Consider the following 27084-nt stretch of genomic DNA (forward strand, 5'->3'; position numbering starts at 1 on the left):
TTAAAAATTAAAGGGTGTTGTGTGTGTATGTACGCAAAGAACCAAAAAACCAAAAAACCAAATGAACACTTTTGGTAATGTATTATCAACCAGCCAATAACCACATATCAGCATTTCACAGAATGGTTTTAGCTCACACAGCAAAAGTCCATTTCTTCACATCAGCCCAGTTTATTCATGGGCCTGCCTAATCTGCATTCAACCCTGAGTGAATCTGCTTTCTTCCTCCCAAATGACTCCATCCTATGGCACTATCTCTGTTTGCAAGGGATATATTTGCATGCAGCAGCCTTGCAGTTCACTGCTGCAAACAAGGCTCTCTGGATGAGGGTGGATGTTTTCCGTGAAATTTAAAGCTAAAGGCTTTCTCTGAAAGTGTTAAACCATCTTGAACATGGGCTTGCTTTTAAGCTGGGACTGGAACTGTTAGGCGTCTTCCGGACAACGCGTTTCTTGAGCATTCATCCCGATTTGCTTGCACAAAGTTTGCAGGAAGGGTTCACAATGTCAGATGCTTATTGAAATTATTTCCGGTTTCGTTAAAAGACATTGTGTCAAGCAACTGTTAGACCAATGCATTTTCCAGTCACTTTTCTTACAGGTAGAAGTCTGTTGTTGTTCTTTTCCAGCAGCAGCACCAGGTTCATTGCACAAGAATGCCAAACCTGAAATTGCTGGCGTGTGGAAGAATCCTACCTGCATAACAGCAGCAATCTGCACAGATTTCTGCCTTTGTGAGATATATATGGCAGCTGAGTGCATAACCATTTTACAATATTCATTGCCATTTTTAAGTGCAGCTTAGGATAGAAATGTAAACAATTAAATGCTCAGGTGCATACAATAGTTCTAGGCAATCTCTTTTATGGGTTGACAACCATCCTTTCCCAGTTGGAAGCAGTGCCAGCAGCTGTAGAGGTCCTGGCAGAGGATTAGTTCGGCGGTCAAGTCTTGCTATGTTTTTAACCTTCTGGCAAAGAGGTACACACTCAGGCAGCAAAACAGTTTTCTTTGGATTAAACGTTTGCCTATCAAGTTGCTGCTGTGCTGATCACATTGGACAAAGTGTTTGTGCTGACCTTTAAATCCCTAAACCAGGGGTCAGAAAACTTTTTCAGCAGGGGGCCGGTCCACTGTCCCTCAGACCTTGTGGGGGGCCTGACGATATTTTGAAAAAAAGAAAAAAGAACGAATTCCTATGCCCCACAAATAACCCAGAGATGCAGTTTAAATAAAAGCACACATTCTACAAATGTAAAAACACGCTGATTCCCAGACCGTCCGCAGGCTCGATTTAGGAGGAGATTGGGCCGGATCCAGCCCCTGGGCCTTAGTTTGCCTACCCATGCCCTAAATGGCCTCGGCCCAATATACCTGAAGGAGCGCCTCCACCCCCATTGTTCAGCCCGGACACTGAGGTCCAGCACTGAGGGCCTTCTGGCAGTTCTCTCACTGCGAGAAGTGAGGTTACAGGGAACCAGGCAGAGGGCCTTCTCAGTAGTGGCGCCTGCCCTGTGAAACACCCAGATGAGCCCTGTAGGATATCGACAAAAAAGCTGTGCCAAGGAGAGGAGGCAAGGTGCGGCAAGATCTCACCTGCCACCCCGAGAAACCACAGACTCACCTGGGTCACTCATCTGCGTCAATACAGCACACATCCAACATGAATGGATTTTTAAAAAATCAGTCCATGTTGCTTCCTGGGTAGGGGTGGTTCATATGAGCCCCCTCGTTTCCACCCCAGGAGCCCAGGCCTGCATGGTCAATGGTCAGGGACAATGGAAATGGTAGTTCAGGGACATCTGGAAAGACAAAGGTTAGATACCCACCCCCTGCACTAGAGGTTGGGGGTCAGCAATAGGAGGAGAGGCTGCTAAGTGTTTATTTGAGTGCCAGGCCGGAAGGGAAGATCCTGGGTGCACAAGATGGGCAGGAAAAGCACATTGCACACCCTGTCTTGGGCCTGCACAGGAAGCTGCCTCTGTCTAATCAGCAGCCTGGTTCTTGCCCGATGCCAAGAAGGCAAGCCCAGAATCAGAAGAGGTGGCGGAAACAGCCAGCTGCCCCGGTGGCCGTGTGCCTCTTATCACTTCTCCAGCCCTGTGTCCTGTCCCCCTTTCCACCCAGCTGGCTGCACTGCTGACAATCAGTCACACACAGGCATACATACACAAAGTGCCATCCAAGCACTGAATCCCAGAGGCTGGAGCCAAGCTTCGACATCCAACCTTTTCAGGCTCTATTCCTGCCACCTGGCAGCCTGATCTTTATCTCCACTGCCCACTGGTATTGCTTTTCTAGTATGCATTTCTATTTATTGCATTTCTAAGCAGCTCGGGACTGCAATATCTCAAGGACCGCCTCTTTCCATATGAACCTACCCGGACTTTGAGATCATCTTCCGAGGCCCTCCTTTGTGTGCCGCCTCCTTGAGAGGTCGGCAACATGAGAACAGGGTCTTCTCTGCAGTGGCTCCCCGTCTGTGGAATGCTCTCCCCAGGGAAGTTCGCCTGGCGCCTTCATTAGACACCTTTAGGCACCAGGCAAAAACGTTCCTTTTTAAGCAGGCCTTTGGTTGATCCAATTTACATCCTACGCCCTTTAAAAATGTGGTTTGGGTTGTTGTTTTTATTAGATATTTTGTGGTTTTATATCTTGATTTTATTCTGTGAACCACCCTGAGACCCTCAGGTATAGGGTGGTATATAAATTCTAATTCTAATAATGATGATGATGATGTCAGCAGCATAAGAAATCAATTGCCCTTTCTATTGCCCTCCCTGTCAGCTGCCTACCTTGAAAGCTCCTTTTTTGCAGAATGCTTTTGCATGATCTTTGAAGGGTGGCTTTGAAGGCGATAATCGCTGTGCTTCCCCCCTCCCCCCCACAGAGTTTTCCTTGCAGGCATGCCAAATCTAGGGGAGCCATTCACGCTAGGCCCCCTCAATCTTGGGGGCAACTTGGCGCCTCTGTTTTCTTGTAATACTTTATGGTCCCAGGATATGTATGGTTTGAATGCAGATGAGCAGACTTGGGTCTGGCCAAGGCCTGGATGGCCAGACAACCACATGGGCAGCACTTTTGCATCCCAAGGGGAAAGGGAATGAATAAATACAGTGCATGATAAACACCCCCCTCCTCGCCAAACATAAGCTCTGTATTTCTTCCCTGTAAATCCGAAACAAAGAAAAAGTGGGTTTTTCATTCATTTCTTTTTTTCCCTTTTTAAATATAAAATAAAGAACAGTCTGTGTGGCCACAGCCTGAAACCTCAGGCAGGCTAGGAACATAAATGCCAAGGAGTGTCAGGGCTCAGCTCAAAGCAGGATTAAGTTAAGTCAACATAGGAACAAGGTATGTTTCTGTACCCTATTCACAGCGGTGGTTCTTCCATAACTGTTAATGCTTTGACTAGGAACACTCAGCATCGGAGAGAGCCTCCTTTTGTCAGGTCACTGTGCAAGATCCCTCCCTAAGCTGGTTGGCTAAAAAGGGCACTGCCTGGGGACGGGCAGGATTCGAAACCGGTCCCTTGTGGTACTAGGCCAATGCAGGAGGAATCTGCAACGTCTTTTCCCTGGCCCCTTCCTAAAAATGGAGTGTAGTGTAAGTAAAATGCTGCCCTCTCCTCCCCTTCCCCACTCTCCGGCCCACTTCAGGGCTGTTTCAAGTAGGGGAAAGTTGGAGGAGAAAGGCAGCGGTCCAGCCAAGGAACCCTGAATGCACCCAGGTGCCAGAGTGGCCGGCTCCATCCTCACACCTGGGCAGGTAACTGTGATCAACATCTGCTTGGCAGCATCCTTCAGTTTGTGCTGGGAGGTCTACAGTTCCGTCCAGCGGGTCACCTTCTGGCGTGGCACAAGAGGATCAAGGAGCACACCAGGGCCCTGCAGGGATGCCAGTGTGGCTGCCAGCCAGGCGGCAAAAGTTACAAACGGTGTGATCTGTAGGGCTCCATGCTGCAACTTCCAGGAGGGCAAGTGCAAGGTTTGGTCTCAGTTTCTCTAGCTCAAGTAGCGGCACCCCTCTCAGGGGGTGGGGGTAGTCGGAAGGGCAGCGGCTTCCTGATGAGTTCCACGGCGATATCGTAGGCTCTTTTCCTCATCCTGAAAGAAGGGGGAAATGCTGCTGTGAAACCAGCGTTTATGGAAGAGAACCGCAGAGAGGCATTGACTTGATGTGACATTCAGGACACGATCAGGTATCGAAGGCATGGCAACTGCGGGGCAATCTGGCAGGAGAACAGAAACCTTACCATCATGGCAGACGCACCAGTGGGATGCTGTCAGGCTTCAAGGGAATCTGATCTCTCCCACAGTGGGCAGCCAAGGAGTAGACAACAAGAAGAGTTCTTAAAGGGTAAAGGGACCCCTGACCATTAGGTCCAGTTGTGGCTGACTCTGGGGTTGCGGTGCTCATCTCGCTTTATTGGCCGAGGGAGCCAACATACAGCTTCTGGGTCATGTGACCAGCATGACCAAGCCGCTTCTGGTGAACCAGAGCAGCGCACAGAAACGCTGTTTACCTTCCCGCAGGAGCGGTACCTATTTATCTACTTGCACTTTGACGTGCTTTCAAACTGCTAGGTTGGCAGGAGCAGGGACCGAGCAACGGGAGCTCACCCCGTCACGGGGATTCAAACCGCCGACCTTCTGATCGGCAAGTCCTAGGCTCTGTGGTTTAACCCAAAGCGCCACCCGCGTCCCTCTAGAAGCGTTCTTACCAAGTCCTTTATTCAATAAACACAGAGAGAGGCTTGGAAAGTGTCTCTATATTGCAGTAATGGCGTTGCTCGGAGTAAAGCCCCACCCCTCTGTCTGTCCTATTCTACGTCATCCCTGTGCCGGTTGATCTGTGCTTTCTGCCTCTGAGCTTTCTGTTCTACTACTCTCAATGCACGCCAGCTCCTGGGAGAAGGGGGGGTCAGGAAGGCTTTCCAAAGACAGAGTCTGTCAGCTGTCTCTCCCCTGGTCTGCTTCTTCTTCCTGCTGTTCCTCTCCCAATATTTCCCAGCTTCTCCCCACTGCAGCCTCTGAACTATGCCCTTCTGCAAACCGCTGTTCTAAACCTATACTGTCCTCCTCTTCTCGGGAAGGTTCAGGAAGAGGAGAGGTCAGTCCCCACCATTCCTCCTCCGTCCAGGCCCTGAAAGATGCTCTGCACCAGCAGGACAGTTTTGCTGGTGAAGATGCCCCAAGCAAGAAATGAGCAGTTGGGCAGCCTTGGATTCCCCTGACCCAGGAAAAGGAAGGCCATGTCCCCCTCTAGCATTCAAGGCTAGAATTTGGCTCCCCTGCACAGGCCGGCCCTTACAGTCAGAGGAAACCTATTTCGTTTATCTATAGCTACAGACGAACATTTTCATAGTACTTTCACATACTCAGAGTACTTTGGCAACTTACTGTTTCAAAGACAGCATTCGGCTCTGCTGGGGCAAAGAGCAGCTCCTGCCCTTCTTCTTCTCGCACGGTGTCCATTCCTTCGTCCTCGTACTCAGTCAAGTAGTCTGACTCTTCCCCTGGTTTGCAGGCACACAGAAGAAGCTTCATTGCTGTGGTTTTGGTTGCTGTACAAAAAGCAGTACCCTTCCCTCAGCCCAACCTCCCACTGCTGCCACCGCAGCTCCTAATCCCCTAGTGTGGGATATTTGTAAATTTCCAGGTGTGCTCACACATCCTATTTGTGTGTGTGTGTGTGTGTGCTTGCGTGCACGAAAGAGCGAGATAAAACAAACATCAGCAAACCTTGCTAAGTCTTGCCACTGGTTACTTGATGTACATAGAGATGATAAATAATAATAATAATAATAATAATAATAATAATAATAATAATTATTATTATTATTATTATTATTTATAGCCCGCCCATCTGGCTGGGCTTCCCCAGCCACTTTGGGCGGATTCCAACAAAATATTAAAATACAGTAATGCATCCAACATTAAAAGCTTCCCTAAACAGAGCTGCCTTCAGATGTCTTCTAAAAGATATACTTGCTAACTTGATGTACATGGGAACTGTGGTGCCAGGCATGCCACATTCTGCTCACAAATACCTCCAGCTGGAAGCATCCCGAGTCCATTGCTAAAAGCGGGACCTGAACTAAGTTGAACCTGCTAAGCGATAAGTACTCACCATCGGCATAGCTGTCTGACAGGTAGCTCTTGGCTGGCTCGATACGGGACACAATCTCAGCCAGGTCTGTGAATCCTGCGCTGGGACACATCAGTACCTGAGGAAAGGAAAGGAAGTTGCCAGAGCAGCTGAGACTGTCTTCGCACAACACAGAGGTGGAGGAGAAGTTGTGTGTGCCAGTACAGCCGTACCTTGGAAGTGGAACGGAATCTGTTCCAGAAGTCCGTTCCACTTCCAAAAATTCGGAAACCAAAGCACGGCGTCCGATTGGTTGCAGGAAACTCCTGCAGCCAATTGGAAGCCACGGAAGCCCCATCAGATGTTTGGCTTCCAAAATTAGTTCGCAAACCGCAAGTCACTTCCGGGGGTGTGGTATTCGGGAGACAAAACATTCGAGAACTAAGCTGTTTGACTTCCAAAGTACAACTGTAATTAGCAGGTACAACATCAGGGTGGTTGGTGTTCTGCCTGCAAAACGTTCCCTAGTTTGGAAGCAAATCATTCCAGTCAGGAATATTTGTTTATTTACATATTTGGATTTATTTTCTGCCCTGTCACAAAAGGTCCTACGTACGTCCAATATTTTAAGTGACACTTTCTTATTTTGCATAAAGCGGGGCCTGGAGCTAAGAACTGAAGTCTATAGGAAGAGCCTGTCGGATCAGGCCAACAGCCTATCGAGTCCAGAATGCTATACTCACAGTGGCTTGTGGGAAACCCACAGGCAGGGCTTGAGTACAAGAATACACTGAATACACTGGTATTCAGAAGCATTTATTGCCTCCACCTGTGGAGAGCAGACCATAGCCACCCTGGCAAGTAGCCACTGACAGCCCTCTCCTCCACGAATCGGCCTAATCCTCTTTTAAAGCCATCTATGTTGGGGGCCATTAGTGACTCCTGTGGGAATCATTTCCATAATTTAACTAAATGCTGCATGAAGAAGTCCTTTCTTTTATCCGTCCTGGATCTTCCAATGTTTGGCTTCGTTTGACGTCCACGAGTTTGAGCATTAATTATGAGAGAATTTTTTCTCTATCCGCCTTCTCCGTACAGTGGTACCTCTGGATGCGAATGGGATCCATTCCGGAGCCCTGCCCTCACCCAGAAGCGAATGCAACATGCGTTCGCGTGGGTTGCGATTCACTGCTTCTGTGCATGCGTGTGACGTCATTTTGACTGTCTGCGCATGCACTCATGCATGCACAGCACACAACCCGAAAATACTTATCCCCAAGCTACTTCAACCCAATGTATGACTGTACTGTGTATCATTTTACAAACTTATATTGTGTAATCGCTGACTCGTCTTTTCCCTAAACTGAAAAATCCCAAACGCTGCAACCTTCCTTCACGGGGCTTCTGTTCCAGCTGCTCTGGGTGGCTCCCAACAGAATATTAAAAACATGATAAAACATCAAACATTAAAAACTTCTCGGCTGCCCTTTCCTGAATTTTCCAGCTCTTCTGTACCCTTTTTGAGTCGAGGCAACCAGAACTGGGCCCAGCAGAAAGGGCCCCAGGTGAGGGCTGTTTTGGCTCCTTCCCAATCCCCCATCCCCCATCCCCACACTTACATCCATGCGTTTACTCTCATAGAAGTCTGCCGAATGCCGATCCTTGACCATTTTTTCGATGATGTCGCCACGGCACCAGCCGTCAAACACCACCTTCCCATGCTGGTACCCTACGTCCTATGGGAGAAGGGCAGAGGAAAGTCAATTCAGAGTTTCCTGGGTTTATAGGGAAGTTTCAAGAGGGTTCCTTCTGGGGGTTTTGCAGCAGACCCCAAGACCTTTTGACTGGAGATTACAGTTGCCATAGAAATGACACATCACACAGAATTTGAAACAAACATGTGGGTGGGGTGGGGGGGTCCCTTGTCATACAAAACAGTGAAGAAACTTTAAAGAGCATCCAAGGACTCGGAGGTTATTGGCCCAGGGGTGGAAAGAAGATAAAGTCCCAAATACTATAGAGAAGAATGGAAGATTAAATCGATGGATTATGCCGAAATGGCTTAAATGACCGGAAGAATCAGAAACCAGGAAGACCAAAATTTTAATAAAGAATGGGGAAAATTTATAACTTAACTTAGATTTTTAAATAAAGAATGGGGGAAATTTATAATTTATCTTAAAAACCATTGTAAACACTTAAATATGTTAGCAGGATTGGAACAATACTTGTAGTTTAATGGTGAATTTTGGATATAATGGAGATGTAAAAGATGTGGTGTATTATAAAAGATGCAGGAGGAAATGACTAGCAATAGGACCCACAAAGGGGAGGAGGGAAGTCCAGGAGATTCCGAGGAATCTTGTTTGGTGTATGTTGGCTATGTGATTGTAAGACTGTAATTCGAAAAACCAAATAAATAAATGAAAGGACTCCAAAAGAGTTTCAAGGAGATGAGCACAATTTCCGGGGCTGGCGATTAATTTGCACCCCACCCGGCAACTGGAGATGCTGCCAATCTTTTGTCAGCGGCAAGGAGGCCTGACATCTCTTTCTTTCAAGAATTTGGGCACTGTGAAAACACAGCTTACAACAGGTTTAGATTGAACCTTCCAAGGCTCAACTGCTCTCCTAAGGAGGTATGCGTGGTCTGGAGAGGTTTAGCCTTCCGAAAAGGAAGAACAGATTTCTCGCCAGGAACACTGTAACTATCCCTCTCTCCTGATCAGAGAGTTGGCCCCTTCCAGCTCTGTGGGTCAGCAGGACGAGGCTGTCCTCCTGCCCTTGGCAGCCATTATGATTGGACGACCCTCCTGATATCTAAGGATGTTTACAGGCCCAGCTGGGGTCCCAGAACTCACGTAGATTTCATCAAACTTGCCGAAGTCCATGGTTTTGAAGCGATCGATGGGAGGGCGGATGTACTCACAGTACGAACTGCTCTTCACCACCTCCAGCTGCCTCACGCAAGAGACATAGGCCAGGCGAGACTGGATTTCGGCCATGTCGGGCACCTGGAAGGAAAGGGCAAAGGCACTCTGTGGCCACAAAGAGACAAGGTGCCTGTGTGTGTGTGTGTGTGTGTGTGTGTTTTCCCTCTGGCCATTTCCCAATTCCCTGTTTCCCCCCAAACCTTCTGTAGTGCAAGGAATAATAATAATAGTAACAACAATAATAATTTATTTATTTATACCCCACCCATCTGGCTGGGTTTCCCAGCCACTCTGGGCACAGAATATTAAAAACACAATAAAACACCAAACATTAAAAACTTCCCTAAACAGGGCTGCCTTCAGATGTTTCCTAAGTCAGGTAGTTGTTTATTTATTTGACATCTGATGGGAGGGTGTTCCACAGGGTGGGCACCACTACCGAGAAGGCCCTCTGCCTGGTTCCCTGTAACTTCACTTCTCAAAGTGAGGGAACCGCCAGAAGGCCATCAGCGCTGGACCTTAGTGTCTGGGCTGAACGATGGGGATATCCTTCAGGTATACTGGGCCGAGGCCGTTTAGGGCTTTAAAGGTCAGCACCAACACTTTGATTTGTGCTTGGAAATGTACTGGAAGCTAATGTAGGTCTTTTAGGACTGGTGTTATGTGGTCTTGAAGGAATGGGTTTCCCAAAACCCAAAAACTGACTGTGCAGGCAGTTTTAAACTGCACCAAAATCCTTATTTTTCCTTAGCTAAAATGCATAAACTCGAGCCGTTGAGCAAATCCATAACAAGAATAAAGCTCTCTCCCTTATCAGTCCGTGGTGGCAATGAGTGACCTTGCCAAGTTCCAGTACAGCAGGGATGATGCGTGTGTGCCTTATCTTATGTGCTGACCACAAAGATGCGCAGACCCATGTCTGGGAATAATGCCAGAGTGTGTTCTCGGAAATGGTGACCTCTGCCTCCAAGATAAGAGTAGGAACAGGAATATCCTTTTATGGTCAGGAGTGCAGAAAGGAAATCCTTTTTATGGTTAAGAGTGCCGGAGCAAGAACATCTGTGATGTCAACCTGCGTGTACAAGCTGACGGGGCTGGGGAAGGGGGAGAGGTGCCTGGAGGATATATATACTGCATGAAACTTGTCATTTCTTTGGACTTGCTGTGGACTTGATCATGCAAGTGCCTTCTGCTATCCGGAGAGCAGAATAAACTCTTTCTTTGAACCAACTCGGTGTCATTCGACTTCCTTCCTCCTGTCCCCGAGCAACGCAGACCCAATCGGTGGCCACTCCCAGTCACCAGTCTAGCTGCCACATTTTGTCACACCGTGATGGAAACCAGAGCACACGGAAACACTGTTTACTTTCCTGTCACAGCGGTACCTATTTATCTACTTGTACTGGTGTGCTTTTGAACTGCTAGGTTGGCAGGAGCTGGGACAGAGCAACGGGAGCTCACCCGTGGTGGGGATTTGAACCGCCAACCTTCTGATCCACAGGCCCAAGAGGCTCAGTGGTTTAGACCACAGCGCCACCTGAGTCCCTAATCATCTAGTTCTAAATCGCCACATATAAAAGCAGTAATGTGAGTTATTAATGTTTCGCTATTTACATTGGCATTCCTGTGCAAAAAAGTCACTGGATTCCTCACAAAGAAAAGATCTACGCATTTAGAGGACCACCCCTCCAACAATATTTGAAAAGGTCCTAAAATGCATTATTAGAGTTATTATCTTGGAAGCGATGCTAAGGGGGAGGACTTCTTCTTGATTTGTGCTTTCTAGACAACAAACAAGAGATTCAACAACTTTTGAAAGCCTAGAAAGAAGAATGTTGTGGCAGATTGGTAACTAATGAGCCCAGTGGCGTAGCGTGGGGGGTGCAGGGGGGGCCGGCCGCACCGGGCGCAACATCTGGGGGTTAGGGTTAGTGGGCGCAAATCCACGGGTTAGTGGGCGCAAATCCACGGGTTAGGGGGTGCAAATTACTTGCCTTGCCCCAGGTGCTGACAACCCACGCTACGCCACTGAATGAGCCCCACCCAGACAGGAATCTTCACCAGGAAGTTGTGGGGTGGCCTTACCTTGACCTTTTCAGCCCAGGGGTTGAGGCGCTTCCAAAGCAGCCACCAACCGGACAGGCAGTCTCCGTAGTTGCACAGGTCTGTTTCATCCTGACTACCCACATCGATGGCAATCACCGTCTTGGCTCCCATGTTGCGGGCAATGTCAGCTGCATCAAGAGGAGAAAGAGAGAGAGATGCCTCAGGGAGATGGAAGCAACCTGGATTTCGGAAGGGATGGGCCACAGAAGATGCCTAAGAGCATCACAACAATATCAGAGAGCTGCGGTGGGAGAGGGCAGAGCATTGCCGGTACCCCGAGCTGCAGAAGGGGAATCTCTCTCATCTCAAACCTCTCTGTGAGTGGATGGAAGAGTCGCTGGAGTCACCTGCCAAATCTCCTTTTTGCCACACAGCTATTAAAGATGCCGAAAATTTGGGCCAGTAGCTAAGCAGCCTCACAAGACAGCTCCATCTCTTTTCTCCACTGGTTTTTGGAGAAGGGAAAAGCGAGCCAGAAAACAAGGCCAACTTCTCCCTCGGCTTCGCTTAGCAAGACAGCTTGAGCTTACCGGCCAGCCTGAATTGGAGGGACGGCAGCATAGCTTGCAGAGGGGCAGTTAAGGTAGCCGAGCCAAGCCCCTCACCTAGACTCCCTTCCTATAAGCTCTAGGAAATGAAAGAACCTGAAATTTAACATCCAGGGATGCTAAATCATTAGTTAATCAGGTTTGCAAAATGGTTTTCAACCATTTTTTTTTTTTTTTTTAAGTCATGATTCGGATTCAACATCTTGCTCACTTGTGGTTTGAAGAAAAGTCTAAACTGGCATCCACTGAGTTTAATGTCTAGTATAGAATTGGATTCAGCATTCTGAACTTTCTTTAAAATGTTTCTAGCCCATATGGTGTTGAATACATTTAGAAAAACAACCACATGGGCAGTGAATGGTGACATCTCTGAAGGTGCTGAGTGGCTAAGGAGAGGGAAATGTTTTAGATCAGGGGGAGATTCTTTGCGACTCCTGTGTAATCATCAGAAGCAGAATATATTGAAATAATGCATAATCTGTTCTGGTATCAGAACATGGCTTTTTATTGCTCAGCCATCACAAGAGCTCTGGTTGCAGCTGGGCACCAGTCAATCAGGCCAATCGGGTGCTGCAAGCACTGAAAACTAAGGCTGCAAGGACAGAAGCATCAGACAAAACCAAGGCAGCTTGGGGGAAGCATCAGCACTGAGATGACCTCGTCCAGGAGGTTGCAATTTCGTTATCACAAATCTGGAGGGAAGCTGAGAATGGGGGAACAGGGCAGGGGGAAGATCAGACAAAGGCTACACAGATAACAGAAGACCCGGAACACATCAACAGCCCTTCCTGAGATACGAAAGGAAGAAAATACGAGTGTGCGTCAGCTCCACTGATCAGAGGAAGAAAAACCACGAGTCTGAATTTTACAAAGGCTGGGAAAGGATAAGTGTTAAGAGAGAGTTCAGCAATAGACCAGAAGCAGAAGCACACATGTCCAGCAACATGCAGTAGCCTACGGGAAATGACTTTTGAAAGGGCTGCCTTGCGGCCCAGCCGTTGCTCTGGAGTGGGCATTGCTGCACGAGATCTTGAGAACAAAAGGACGCCCACATTTTCCTTCTACCGTGTTACATACCTGCCTCTTGCAGTGCAGGCATTGGGCGAAATAGGAAGTGACCCATCATAAGTCCACCTGCAGTGCAAACTTGGGAGGAAACCTGGGAATTATAGTTTGGTGAATGCTCAGAGCCAAACTAACTGCAGTGCGGAAGAGTCACCATCCGATCTTCTAGCGTCGTCTTCCTTTTGCTAAAAGTAGTCACGCTTTCGGACAGGGCTGATATGAACTGAGACTGAGGCAGAAAGGTTCTTTTAACCCTTTCCCAAACGAAAATCCTGCCCACCTGGGCTCCCATCAGTGACAGAGGGGAAAACATAAAGGCATATATATATATATATATATATATATATATATATATATATATAATATATATAATATTATATATTATATATATTATATAATATATATAATATATATAATATATATTATATATATTATATATATATATAATCTTGTGCCCTATGTTTTTTGCTCTGTGATCAACAACAGTTCCAGAGTGATTGGGGAGAATTTGCATCAGAAAATTGGCACAGGGTATGATGGCCTGGGAATCCGATTCAGAGGCTGAACCGGAGGAATCCCAGCCTGCACAGGAGTCCCCGCCTCCAGGGCTGGCTGAACTGGGGCAGGGCCTTGATTCTGAAGCGCCTGCACCTGTGCCGGATCCTCAGGAGCAGGCACCAGGTGAGTGCACTCTGGCTCCAGAGGTGGTTGAGGACTCAGTGCCTACAGGTGAGTCTCCCCCTGGGCCCAGTAACCCTTCGGCCTCTCCTGAACTGCAGAGGCTCAGGGCAGAGAGGCGAAGGGAACTGGTTTCTCCCAGGAGGAGTGCTCGCCTTAAGGCCAGGAGAGGCGGGTCTCCTGGGGGCCGGGACCGCCCCTGGCCTCAGAGAAGATAAAGAGCAGTCAGCCCGGTCCCAGGTTGCGGGAGTAACGTCGTTGATGAGCTGTTTCGGCCAGCATCCAGTCCTGTTTTCCCCAGAGTTCCTGTCCTTGCCCGGCTTCCCGCTGTGGACCCCGCTTCGCCCGAGGAGGACTGTCTGCCGACCCTCAACTCAGGTCCTGGACCTCGCCCCACAGTAACCTCCCCCCTGGACCAGTACACAGGGGAACGAGGGACCATAATCAGGCAGCCTCTTTGTTCTGAACTGTGTGACAGCTTTTGAGCAAGACCCATGTCTTGTTCTGGGTTTTATTCCTCCACTATTACAGCCAAGGATTGTGATTGTTTTTTGTTTTTTTTAAAAGCAATGGGCAATGCCTAGCAATTCAGGATAGGGCCCTCCTGGTTGAGGTGTCCCAAATCTGAGATGTGCAAAGGCTCCAAAGGGATTTTTCTGTGGCATGACTATTAGTTCCTAAGAGACATCCAACGCTTTTTAAAAAGAAATCATGATTGGCGTAGGGGCATCATTTTCCTGGAACACCGAATGGGACTTGAACAGCAGATGCTCATAGGTGGATGGTGTACAAAAATGTTAGTCCTAATTAGCTGCAGAGATAAAATGAAAACATTGTATTTGGAAATGTAAAATGAACAATCTGGCACAAGGCTTTCCTGGTTGTGGTGCCCCAGATTTAGAATGTGCTCCCCTGGGAGACTCTGCTGGTGCCAATGCTGTTCTGCTTGGGGTTTTTTTGTGTGTGAGTGAAACCCCCTTGTATTTTCTCAGCCCTTTCAGACCTTTTGGTTGTATGCTGGCTGGAAGTTTCTCCTGTCACTGATGTGACATGATTTTTAAAACAAAAACAAACTGTTGTTGTTCATTCAGAGAAGCAAACCACCTGAAGCAGTGGGACAAGATGAGAAAAGAGGAAACTGAGAGCTAATAGCTATCTTCAAATATCTCAAGGGCTGTCCCGTGGAAGATGGAGAAAGCTGGTTTTCTCCTGCTCCGGAGGGTAGGACTCGAGCCAATGGCTTCAGTGACGGCTCCGACCTGGTGCTCTGTCCCACGGGACTAGGGCCCTGCAGGACTTGATCTCCTTCCGCAGGGCCTGTAAGACAGAGCTATTCCGCCTGGCCTTCAATTTGAATTAGCCTGACCCTCTATTCCCTTTTCCCTTTCCTTTTCTGCGAAGAAACCCTTTCTGGGATCCCACATTTAAATTCTTCCCTGGTCTCCTCGCTGGCCCTAATAGGACCAACTTGGCCAGTTAGCCCTGGTGATCATTTGATGTCTACTGACTGGGCACCCCCCCCAAAAAAAAATCACCCCTGAATTTTTGTATTTTATTGATATTGATGCTGGAATTTATGTTGTATTTTATGCTGTTTCTAAGTCTCATTTTAATCAATGTTTTATATTTGCTGAGCCCGGTTTTTAAACCGGGAAGGGCGGGGTATAAATAAAAAAATATTATTACTATTACTATCACTACTATTATTATTATTATTACAGTGGTACCTCAGGTTAAGGACTTAATTCGTTCTGCAGGTCCGTTCTTAACCTGAAACTGTTCTTAACCTGAGGTACCACTTTAGCTAATGGGGCCTCCCGCTGCCACCACACGATTTCTGTTTTCATCCTGAGGTAAAGTTCTTAACCCAAGGTACTACTTCTGTATCCTTAAGCGTCTGTAACCTGAAGCATCCGTAACCTGAGGTACCACTGTATTATTATTATTATTATTATTATTATTATTATTATTATTATTATTATTAAAGTCGCAATAAAGGAGATTCTGACTAAGCATCAGGAAGAAGTTTCTGAGGGTAAGAGCGGCTCAACAGCGGAACAGTCTCCCTCTCGATAGCCCAGTTGGATTGCCATCTGTCATGGATGCTTTAGCTGAGATTCCTGCATTGCAGGGGCTTGGACTGGATGACGCTTGGGGTCCCTTCTAACTCAACAATTCCTCTCCTCTCTCTCTCTGAATAAATAGAAATGAACATGTGGGCCTTAGTCCACAGGGGCCCAAAGTGGAAATCCCCCACAGGTTTTCCCCTCACTGACACTGAGGAGCGACGGGGCAGGCAGGAGACCTGCGGGAGATGAAGTCACAAGCAGGTATGAACTGTGACCATACGATGCCTTCCTCTTCTTATGACTGCACTATTAAAAGGGACTCCTGGATGGCCAGCTCAGTCCAGCCTCCTGCTCTCAAAATGGCCTGTTAGAAACCTGCAAGCAGGATTCAAGCGTGAGAGCACTCTGCTAGTGATTCCAATCAACGGGAATTCAGAAGCAGGGCTGCCTCTGGCCGCAGAGGCACAGCATACCCATTATTCTGCGAACCGCCCTTTATTCTGTGAATTGTCCCCGGGTATAGGGCGGTATATAATTTCAATAAGTAAATAAATAATGGCTAGCAGTCCTGCCCTCTCTCAGCTCACGGGATGCGGAATTCAGCGCTGAATTTTTCTGCATGCTCTTCCCAACAGCAGACATTAGTTTATTAGGGTGAATCCCTTTGTGTGAGCGGCAGCCAACATAAGGCACACACAGAGTTCCCAGGCCATTACTGTTTGTTCACTTCCAGAACTTTGGGCAAGGCGGGGCTTTAGTCGGTTCCCCAATCCCAGCCCGTGTCCTCCTCGCGTGGGCTGCTCAAGGTGGGTGCCCGCTGCTGAAAATGAGATGTTTCATGGGGTCGGGAGGCAAGGTGGGGTTTCCGCAACCCTGCTCCTTTTCCTCCGTGCCCGGCTGATACTTGCCTGGGAGGTTGTTGATGTAGCCGCCGTCCATCAGCAAATTGCCGTCCTTGGGGTCGCAGAGTGGCGGTAGGTACCCGGAAAGGGTCATGCTAGCTCGCACGTACCGCCACAGCGAGCCTAACCAATGTGGGAACAAATGCAATCAGTAGAACAGAGAGAAACCCAGAGCAGCAACGAGCCCTTCGGAAGAGGGATGGAGAGAGAGGCCCAAAGCACGGCTCCCAAGGCCACCTTTCCCCTGGCGGGAGAATTCTGCATGGCTCTCTTAGGGCAAACGCTTCTGGCCCCAAACCTACCGTATTTTTCACTCTATAGGACGCACCAGACCATAGGAGGGGGAGAACAGGAAAAAATAATTCTCCCCCTCTCTGCTCAGCGCCCCTTCAGCGAAGCAGCAGGAGAAACAGAGCCCCTTCCATTTCTCCTCCCGCTTCGCTGAAGGGGCGCTGCGCAGAGAGGGAAAACTGTGCAGTGCCTCTTCAGCGAAGCGAAGCCTGGAGAGCAAGAGGGATCGGTGTGCACCACAACTCCCGCTGTGGTCCGAAGGCTTGCGGATAGCTGCCTGAAGCCCCCGGAGCGCAGCGGGAGTTCAGACGGCTTCAGTGAAAGCAACGCGAAGCCTCTGGAGCACGGGGGGGAGCTCTCCCTCTGTGCTTTGGAGGCTGCGGGTTGATATCGCTGAAGCCAAGGAGCCTGCATTCGCTCCATAGGACGTACACACATTCCCCCTTCAGTTTTGGAGGGGGAAAAGTGCGTCCTATAGAGTGAAAAATACAGTACCAATTTGCCTCCCCTTCTAAGCCCAGCAGCAGCAGTAGGGAAGAACTATTCCTCCACGGTGCACCAGCTTCCCTTGCCATGCAGAACCGCCAGCCCGGGGAAAGGGTGCCCGTGGGCAGGAGACAGGCTTGTCGTAGCAGACGAAGGGCGGCGGCAGCGGTTCGGAAGGGTGAAAAGCGTGTCCCAAGTCATCTGACTGTCTCCATCCCCACTGCGCCCAGCAGCCAAGGTAGTGAGGCGAACGCGATGCTGACCTGGGACATTGTTAACATAGCAGCCATCCACAAGCAAGTGACTGTCCTTGGGGTCGCAGAGAGGAGGCAAATAAGGGGTGTAAGATGCACTGGCTCGGACGTAGCGCCACACGCTCCCTGCCGGATGGAAGACGGGAGATTCAATCAAAGGGAGAGAGGGGAGGGGAGGGGAAGGGAGAGGGGAAGGAGCACAGGACAGGAAATGACATCATGACAGAAGCTTCAGAAATACAACGTGCACGTGGTGGGGGAGTGAGGGTGAAGAAAAGGATTCTGGGAAGGCTTTCTTCACTGGAGGAGGACCAGGGTGTGCATCCATCAATCCATTCGATGTGAGAGGCCACGAAACAGAGCAGGCTTCTTGCTGAAATCCTGCCCTCTGGGAATGCGGCTGTGCTTCCTATCTCTTGCACAACTCTGCCACCTACCCACTGCTGTGCCATGTCACTGAATTTGTTTCCTGGCCTCTCCTCCTGTTTAAGCTCCAAGTAGCATCTGAAGGGACGCGGGTGGCGCTGTGGTCTAAACCACTGAGCCTAGGGCTTGCCGATCAAAAGGTCGGCGGTCTGAATCCCCGCGACGGGGTGAGCTCCTGTTGCTCGGTCCCTGCTCCTGCCAATCTAGCAGTTCGAAAGCATGTCAAAGTGCAAGTAGATGAATAGGTACCGCTCCAGCGGGAAGGTAAACAACATTTCTGTGTGCTGCTCTGGTTTCGAACCGCCGACCTTCTGATTGGCAAGTCCTAGGCTCTGTGGTTTAACCCACAGCGCCACCCACGTCCCAACCTCTACGGTACAGCAGGCCAAATTAGGCCTGAGGGCCAGAAGCTCTCCATCGCTGGAGTAAAGGATATGGCAGAGTCTTCAGGGCAGCCATCATGGCCAAGAGATGGCAGAGTTCCAAAACAGGGAAGCTGGTTCTGGATCCCAAATCACTGGGAAACCAGAGAGCCCCTGCCTATGGAGCAGCAACCATAGTTACCTGGATCACAATGAGCGGGATTAGGGCAAAAACGACGAGGAACTTATGTTTCATGGAATGGGGGATGCAATGAGATTGATTTGTTTCTTGAGGTCAGTCAGTCCTAACCAGAGTTCTCTGGGTGACGAACCATCTAAACAGTTCAAGAAAACACAAGGCCACTAAACCAACAACACAACAACCAGAGAGAGGTGGGACATCCCCTTCAGTGGGGTGGGGGGTCCAGTAGGAGACTCTCCCAGGGGACTTTGCAAAGAGGAGTGTTGGAGTCCTTTAGCAGCTGCCATGATGCAGACAGACTGCCAGCAATGATAACCTACCCTGCCTTGGTTGGCTCCCCACTCCCAGACTAGAAAAAAGAGAGCAGGGTGCTACCAGGAGCAGCACTTCATAGGAAACACTGGAATTTTCAGCCCCCCAAAGAAGAGAACATAGCACACTCAAGCTTTCCTCTGCACGGTTTCCCAAACTTGGGTCTCCTCTCCAGTTATTTTTTTTTACTACAATTCCCATCATCCCTGACCACTGACCCTGCCAGCTAGGGATGATGGGAGTTGTGGTCTAAAAACAGCTGGAGTTTGGGAAACGCTGCTCTATAGCCAATCTCTTGCAGATGGCAGGATCTGCAATGAAGCCCCCTCCTCCACCTTAGTTTGGAAGAGCCGACTCCCTAGGTATGAAAAGATATATACAGTGGTCCTTTGGGTTAAGAACTTAATTTGTTCTGGAGGTCCGTTCTTAACCTGAAACTGTTCTTAACCTGAAGCACCACTTTAGCTAATGGGGCCTCCCACTGCCGCCACGCCATCAGAGCACAATTTCTGTTCTCATCCTGAAGCAAAGTTCTTAACCTGAGGTACTATTTCTGGGTTAGCAGAGACTGTAACCTGAAACGTCTGTAACCTGAGAGCATGCACACACACACAGCCTGACTACCTGGGGATGGGGAAGAAGGTGTTAGCTGTGTTAGGAAGGACAGAAAAGTGGGCAGAGAATGAAGAAAGCCAGGCAGTTATAGCCTCCCAGTACCCCTGCCCTGCAGACGGGCACGGCTGCTGTGACAATGTCCCAGGTGAGATCTGATGTTTGCAACAGTGGGGCCCGGAGGGGACACGGCAACACCCCCCGCCTCCCTTCTCTGCCCCAGACATGATCCATCCCCCTTCTGAAGCAGGTTACAAAGCTCATTCATTCATTGCAGTTCATGGCGTTAAGACCGCTTGCCCACCCTTCTCTGCCCCGGCAGGACGCAGCTGGCAGGCACCCACTACCTCTCCCCCCTTGGGAAGGCTGGGAGAGGAGAGCTCTAGCCCCTGCTTGCCTTCTGGATCCCCCAAGACATGGGAACCCGGCGCAAATATGGCAACAGTTAGTGAGTTTAGTGCAGAGCAGAAGGGTTACAAGGAAAAGCAGGCCGCACGGTTGGGCTGGAGAGTGAGGAGGCCGTGGTGAAACAGATCACAAAGTGCTCTCTTCACTCTGCCAGCGCTGCCATTGGAGATGGAGGAATGGGACCCAATGAATGCCAGGACTCAACAAACCCCCGTCTCCCCGCCCCCCAAAACACCCCTTTTTGCAATCCAAGGGAAGTAGGTGCAACCTTAGTTCTTTCTGGCCTTCTCTAGTTGCCTCCAGAGCAGCGGTTCTCAACCTGTAGGTCCCCAGATGTTGTTGGACTACAACTCCCATCATCCCTGAGTTCTGGCCTTGCTAGCTAGGGGTGATGGGAGTTGTAGTTCAACAACATCTGGGGACTCACAGGTTGAGAAAGAATGCTCTAGAGAAAGGCAGGATGCGAAGGACTCATCTCCGGCCAAGTCTTCTATATTAAGGAAAGGCTAGCCACCCTGAGGGGCCACCCCAGATTTGGGTGGCGACCTAAGTCTTCTCAGCTTCTCCTGGCCTGCCTTTCAGCAAGCTGAAGACCTAACCTCACAGATTGTGCTGCTAGGAGAGAAAGAAACTCGGGCCTTGCTCTAATGTGGGAGCTCTTTGACCAGAGACAAGTGTGAGGCCATAAAGGCCTGGCCAGGATCTTTGGAAAGAAGAAACTTCTCTCTAAAGCAGGAAAGTTAACTGGGGGCCTGGGGGCCACATCTGCCTCCTCCAATTTTTTGTGTGGCCCTCTCAAGGACCCTCCCTCCCCCCAAATCATCATTGTTTTATAGATCTATTTCTCTCTCTATCTCAATCACCCCATGGGCCCTTCCTGCCATGGTGTCATGATGTCAAGATGTTTTATTGTGGCTTCGCAAGGTTTCCCTCCTCCCCAAAATGTTGTCCATTAAAAGAGGCTTTGCTCTGAAGGGTGCCTTGTCTTGGCTGCGAAAGGGGCGTTGAGTGGCGTTGAGAACTGAAGGGAAGCATCTGCCACAGAAAATTGTGCGTATTCAGGGGCAGGCTGACACAGTCGGCTCTCGCTTGGGCAAGCAACAGGCCCTCACATCTGTACCCCCCAAACTGAGGGGCCTGGGATTTTGCAGGAGACTCTACAGGTACAACAGTGGGACCACCACACCTCTTCCTGTGCCAGGAATTGAGTGTTACGATCCTCAAATGGAGATGCGGGCAAGAACCAAAACTGAGGCCTGGAACAACAACAGCAGTGCAACAGACCTATTTTGAGCAGGAAACTAGGGTTCTCCGGAGATACCCGTTTCCCCTTCAGTCTCATTACCTTCAACACCCCAGGGGCCTCTCTCTAGGGCATTCCCGAAACCACATTTCCTTCCAATTGGGGGGGTTCAAGGCCAGAAGTGTTTGGACATCATGGGCCGTCGCTGAACTTCAGGGGCCTGGTGAGTGAGTGTGTGTGTTTCGAACCCAAGCCCCCTGGGCCAGAAGAGGAAATGCACACTTACCATCTTTGTGGACTCGCATGGCGGAAGCTGTGATGTCTGTCGTCACGTTAAAATACGGGAGCCACAGATCCTGCATTGGACACAGCAGAGTGGGACAGTGATCACATACACAGGAATCCCCTCTTCAAGGGCTCTGAGGAGGGGGTGGCGAGGAAAGCCGCCAAGAGGACACATCTGACCTGCACATGTGAACTCACTTGCCCTCGCCCGAGTTCTATACCAGTCAAATTCTGCAGCTGGTACAATTTAGGCATATTGCTGTCTCTACCTGATTTGCTCTGTTCCTGGTAGCCTTAAGGGAAACATGCAGAGCCTTGCAGAGAAGGGATGGCTAACCTTTCTTCAGCCAGACAGCTGCTTTGATGGTCAGCCAGCCCTACAAGGGGTGCAGCAAGGGATGCGGTCAGCATACTGATACACTCACATGCCTCACATGCCCTGGGTATTTTAACACACACTCACTTGCAGTGCACACCCACCAGACATAGAATATCTTGCTCTTTTACCCACACACATATGCGTACACACTCATACTCACGCCCACTGGGGAAGACACGCAAACTAATGCCAGTGTACTGGAAGAAGCAAAGATCACCAGTGTTGAAGCAATGATTCTTCAACATCAACTTGGTTGGACTGGTCATGTTTTGCAGATGCCTGATTATCGTCTTGCAAAGCAACTGCTCTATTTCCGAACTTAAAAATGGGAAGTGTAATGCTGGTGGTCAACAAAAGAGGTTTAAAGACTCTCTCGAGGCAAATCTAAAAAAGTGTAGTATAAACCCCAACAACTGGGAAACACTGGCCTGCAAGCGCTCCAGTTGGAGAACAGCCTTTACCAAAGGTGTTATGGGCTTTGAAGACACTTGAACTCAGGTCAAAATGTGCTAAGAGGAAGGGACACTTGGCAAACCCTCACTGTGATCAACTTCTGCCCGAAAATCTATGTCCCCACTGTGGAAGGACATGTGGATCCAGAATTGGCCTCCATAGTCACTTACGGACTCACTGTTAAGACTGTGTTCATGGAAGACAATCTTACTTGGCTACAAGCAATCGCTAAAGAAGACACACTCATACATACATTTTCACAGACAGACACACACACACACAAACAAACAAACAAACAAACAAACAAACAAACCATGTACTGAGCATTCCCAGTGCTCCTCCCTCCAGGACTGGGGCAGAATTGCAGGAAAACCTCGCCTTTTACTTTGCATAGAAGGATTTGTGAAAAGCAAACAGCAGCATTTCCACACATGCTCAAGTCCATTCTCGGTGCTGGCAGAAGGAAATGCTACCTTAAAGCCTCCTGCCTGCTCTTTGAGGTTAATCTCCAGACCGAGTGTTGCGGTGCTTAGTGCTAAAACCAGGGATAACAGATCCTTCTGACTGCTATTTATAGATTCTCTTGAAAAGGGCAGCCAGAGGGATTTGTAAACTCCAAATAAAGAGGGCTGATTGCCCTTTAGAAGTTGCTCTTTAAAGAACAGAAAAGCTTTATCTCCTGCTCAGATCAGCCGGGGTGGGGGCTGGGGGGTTAGAGCACTGCCAGGGTTGGTGAGCTCCTTCCTGTGGTCTGGCAGGCCACACCTGGCCCACAGGTTTAACCTCACTGATGTAAACCAATGAATCTCTACTGCACGTGGCTCCAGACATTTAACACGGCAGCTTCCATACAATATCTTTATTGTCATTGTCCCATACAGAACAATGAAATTGAAAATCTACATAAAACATTCAAAACACCCTAAAAACTCTGAAACCCCATTTTAAAATAAATACCGTATTTTTCGCTCTATAACACGCACCCGACCATAACACGCACATAGTTTTTAGAGGAGGAAAATCCGTAGGCATGCCACCCGTAGGGATTCCCTCCATAACACGCACAGACATTTCCCCTTACTTTCTAGGAGGAAAAAAGTGAGTGTTATGGTGCAAAAAATACGGTATACTAGAGACATCTTATGTTGCATCTAGAACCAGAATTCCACATGTGGTAATTAGGAGAATGAGCCACAAAGCAGGCACCACCAAAATTATGGATTCTGCAATCCCCAGATCTCAACATCCTGCATTTGGGCAGTTAAAGGGTTAGCACAGGATGTTTCGGTGCTGGGGGCAAAACACACCACACTGCAGATCTGAACCCTGCCGATATGTTCTCAAGGAAAAGCGCTTGCAGAACCTTGCCATGAGAAAAGGGTAGGCCAAGACACCAGCGGGCATTTTGTTCCTTGGAGGCCAGATCTGCTGCTTCTGTGGATGCTGCTGCCCGAGGCAGCCGCCTCACCTGGCCTCACGCACCAGCCGGCCCTGACCCAGCCCCTTTGCCAGACAAAAGCTGCCATGATACAGATCGAAATGGCAGTGGAAGAGACATGCGCAGGCATCCCTCATGGTGGCCCTGGGAGCATACCTCAATCTGCTTGTCCTGGAACACCTTGTGAATGCTGGTGTTGAAGGCAGAACCCGAGAACATGGAAGTTATGGGATAGGTGAGGTCCAGCACTGTGGCAAACACCGAATTCATGATCTGCAGAAGCGACAGAAAAGTCTCTTGATGTTAGACAGAAACGGGTGAAAAATTTAAAAAGGATTCAGCCTCACCGAATCTAGAACAATGGGCTTCCTTCCTCACTCATAATGCTTCTTATAGCTTTATCAAATTTCATTTACGTGTTCTCATTTCTCAGCTTATTTCATCTTCTGCATTCATGCTAACTTTTCGGGAAGAAAGTGTTGTTGCGTACACATGAGGGAGACAGAACCCACCTCATCTAAAACTCTGAATCTGTCCTTCCAGTAAACATTCAAGAATTCAGTTGGCCCTCCCGCATTTTATTTACTACCTTCTAAGGCTGGGCGATACTTGGTTTTCAACATTGTGAGGTTTTCCCGGCTAACCATCGTGACACAGCGACAGATCACGATGTCTGAAATAACACTGGAAAAGGCTGGAAAAGTGGCTGGGCTGGGGAGATAGGGAACAACCAGGAGAAAGGGAAGGAGATTGCCTGCTTGCTTGGGCGAAGGAGGTCCTGCTTGCTCCCTCCCTCTCTAGCTCAGTTCTGGCCTTGGCAGAGGGAGCCTGAGAAGCTGCTCCATCTGCCTGCCTGCTGGTCTGTTGCTTTGCCTTTGCAAAGCAAGCAGGGCTGGCTCTTTCCTCCCGGGGGTTGCAGGAGGAGTGAACATAGAAAAGATGTAGCCCACTTGCTTCGGAGAATCAAATGTGCAGGCAGATGTGCGATCAGGCAATTTAAGCTGCCAGTACATTGCAGCTCCCCGGCCGCCACCAGAACCGTGCCTTTCCCTGCTGCCTGCCTGTGCTGGGGAGCCGTGATGTATCGCCAGCTCAAGAAATCTGAAGTAGGCATTGCGATCTGAACTTCGAACCTGTTTCAGACAATGCATTGCAATATTGCCCGGCTCTACTGCCTTCTACCCACCTAGGGCTAAAAAAGGTTAAAGGATCCCTGGACAGTTAAGTCCAGTCAAAGGTGACTATGGGGTTGCAACGCTCATCTCGCTTTCAGGCCGCAAGGGAGCCGGCGTTTATCCACAGACAGCTTTCCAGGTCATGTGGCCAGCATGACTAAACCGCTTCTGGCACAACGGGACACTTGGATGAGTGCCAGCGTGCACAGAAACACCGTTTACCTTCCCGCCGTTGTGGTACCTATTTATCTACTTGCACTGGCATGCTTTCGAACTGGGAGATGCCAGTGGCTCTGTGCTCTAAACCACTGAGCCTCTAGGGCTTGCTGATGAGAAGGTCGGCTGTTTGAATCCCTGCGACGGGATGAGCTCCCGTTGCTCTGTCCCAGCTCCACCTAGGAGCCCTCAGTCAAGAACCAGGGATGCAAGAGAGAAGCGGATGTACCCGGCGTGCAGGACTCCAAGTGGAAACTCCCGCAAGGCACACTGGAACACCTCTCTTAGCTTGGGGGAGCGCCATAGCTCTGCGGAAGGGCAGCTGCTTGCATGCAGAAGGCCAACATCAACAATGTCTAGGCAACATGATGACCATATACATACGTAATAGACAATCTTTATGGAATTCCCTCAAACCATAAAAAGTTCAAGATCAAATCTTTAGTCTCAAAGCCTCTGAAAATCTTTAAATGAAGCGAGGTGCCAAACTTTGTACGATGAAAGACAAGCTGTGAAGCTTTGTGTATTCAACAAATATGATGTCCAACACTGAACAGTGATTCTGGATATTGACTACTGTTTCGTAGAATTCTTCGTCAGCGTGGTGGGTGGATATAGAATGCTTCATAAACCCATCTTATTTTGAATGAATGCAGCGACTACATTATTACACGAGCACTGTTTCACAGCATTTGATATTTTCATTTACATACATTCATTCTTTGAGACTAAAGATTTCATTTTGAACTTTTTATGGTTTGAATGAATTCTATAAAGATTGTCTATTATGTATGTATATGGTCATGGTGTTGCCTAGACACTGCTGACGTTCTCTTTGCAACACAGGGGTTTGTTTGGATACTTACTGCATGCAGAATGCCCCAGGTCCAATCTCTGGGATCTTTGGTTTGGACTGGGAATGCCACCCGTCTGAAACCTTGGCGAGCCACGGCCAGACAGTGAAGGCAATATCGGTCGGGGCAGCCTCCTAGGTCCTTATGTTTCCCGAAATTCGGCAGGCTCCAATCAGCTGGAGTTTCCCCTCCCATTCCAAACCCTGCTGCTTCCAATACTTGCTCACTTTGGCCCACTCCCTGGCTCGCTGCTTCGTGCGCACGGCGCTCCTCTCCTCCGCGTACAAGGCGCCGATGAAGGAGCCGATCGAGGTGCCACCAATCAGGTCGATGGGGAGACCGGCTTCCTCCATAGCCTTGATCACACCGATGTGAGAACAGCCCCTGCGGCAAAGGGAAGAGCCACACCTGAAGCAGGCCAGAGCGCAAGGACCGAGGGCAGCCGCGATGTCCCAGCCCTGGGCTGCTCCAAGAGAGTCTGGGCCTCTCCTTCACTCCTCCCTAGGCCAAGGGAACCGGGACGGCTCTCCTCTTCTTCTAGAGGCAAGGTACGGTCAAAGGAAGGTCAACCCTGCTGCTCAAAGGCATCCCACCTCCCATTTCATGAGTGGAAGAAGGGTGGGCTCCAGAGGCTTGGTGGGGAAAGAGCTAGGCTCCTCTTCAGGGCAGGGGTGCTGGGCGAATAGCTGCCTTCCCAGGACCCAGGCAAACTGCATTCGGGCACCCTCCGGATCTCCCTTTCGCCCCGCCCCAATTATATTTTATTAAGTTTCAATATTTTAAACATATTCAATCAAAACACAATTTTCCCTTTTCTCTTATTTTTGTCGACTTCCCACCCTCATTTTCCATGGAGTTCTTGTTTCTCCCCTTCTGCTGTACCCTACCTGCTCTTAATCATAACCTTACAATTATAATCTAATTGCTTCAGTTGCTCATAGTCCAAATCCTGTGATAATATTTCTTCAAGTACAGTGGTACCTCAGGTTACAGACGCTTCAAGTTACAGACTCCGCTAACCCAGAAATAGTGCTTCAGGTTAAGAACTTTGCTTCAGGCTGAGAACAGAAATTGTGTTCTGGCGGTGCTGCAGCAGCGGGAAGCCCCATTAGCTAAAGTGGTGCTTCAGGTTAAGAACAGTTTCAGGTTAAGAACAGACCTCCGGAACAAATTAAGTACTTAACCTGAGGTACCACTGTAGTCCAAAAAAAGATATCCATTCTTCTATAAAACATTCATCATTAGGTTCTCTTAATTTTGCTGTTAATTTTGCCAGTTCTGCACAGCCCACTATCTT

At 49.0% G+C, this 27084-nt stretch overlaps 1 protein-coding gene across 14 annotated transcripts in view; it reads right to left on the reverse strand.

Annotated features, from left to right (window-relative positions):
- Positions 1 to 64: 64 nt before the first annotated feature.
- The window catches only part of PNPLA6 (patatin like domain 6, lysophospholipase), a 79273-nt gene continuing 52253 nt past the window's right edge, over positions 65 to 27084 (reverse strand). For 4 of the 14 annotated variants that reach the window (XM_083718355.1, XM_083718360.1, XM_083718364.1 and 1 more), the window contains exons 27-37: positions 26015 to 26171; positions 23699 to 23815; positions 21274 to 21343; positions 17432 to 17548; positions 16398 to 16514; positions 11109 to 11257; positions 8952 to 9104; positions 7710 to 7826; positions 6133 to 6229; positions 5403 to 5518; positions 65 to 4106 (exon numbers count right to left, since the gene is read on the reverse strand). In XM_083718355.1, the coding sequence (XP_083574481.1) occupies positions 4029 to 4106; positions 5403 to 5518; positions 6133 to 6229; positions 7710 to 7826; positions 8952 to 9104; positions 11109 to 11257; positions 16398 to 16514; positions 17432 to 17548; positions 21274 to 21343; positions 23699 to 23815; positions 26015 to 26171 (1288 nt within the window). In that variant the 3' untranslated portion in view covers positions 65 to 4028. Of the gene's footprint in view, positions 4107 to 5402; positions 5519 to 6132; positions 6230 to 7709; positions 7827 to 8951; positions 9105 to 10620; positions 10876 to 11052; positions 11258 to 16397; positions 16515 to 17431; positions 17549 to 21273; positions 21344 to 23698; positions 23816 to 26014; positions 26172 to 27084 lie in introns of those variants that run through there. The other 10 variants (XM_083718356.1, XM_083718366.1, XM_083718358.1 and 7 more) reach the window with 6 other exon arrangements.

Source organism: Podarcis gaigeae (assembly GCF_964106915.1).
Source record: "Podarcis gaigeae genome assembly, chromosome: 17".
Taxonomy (NCBI): Eukaryota; Metazoa; Chordata; class Lepidosauria; order Squamata; family Lacertidae; genus Podarcis; species Podarcis gaigeae.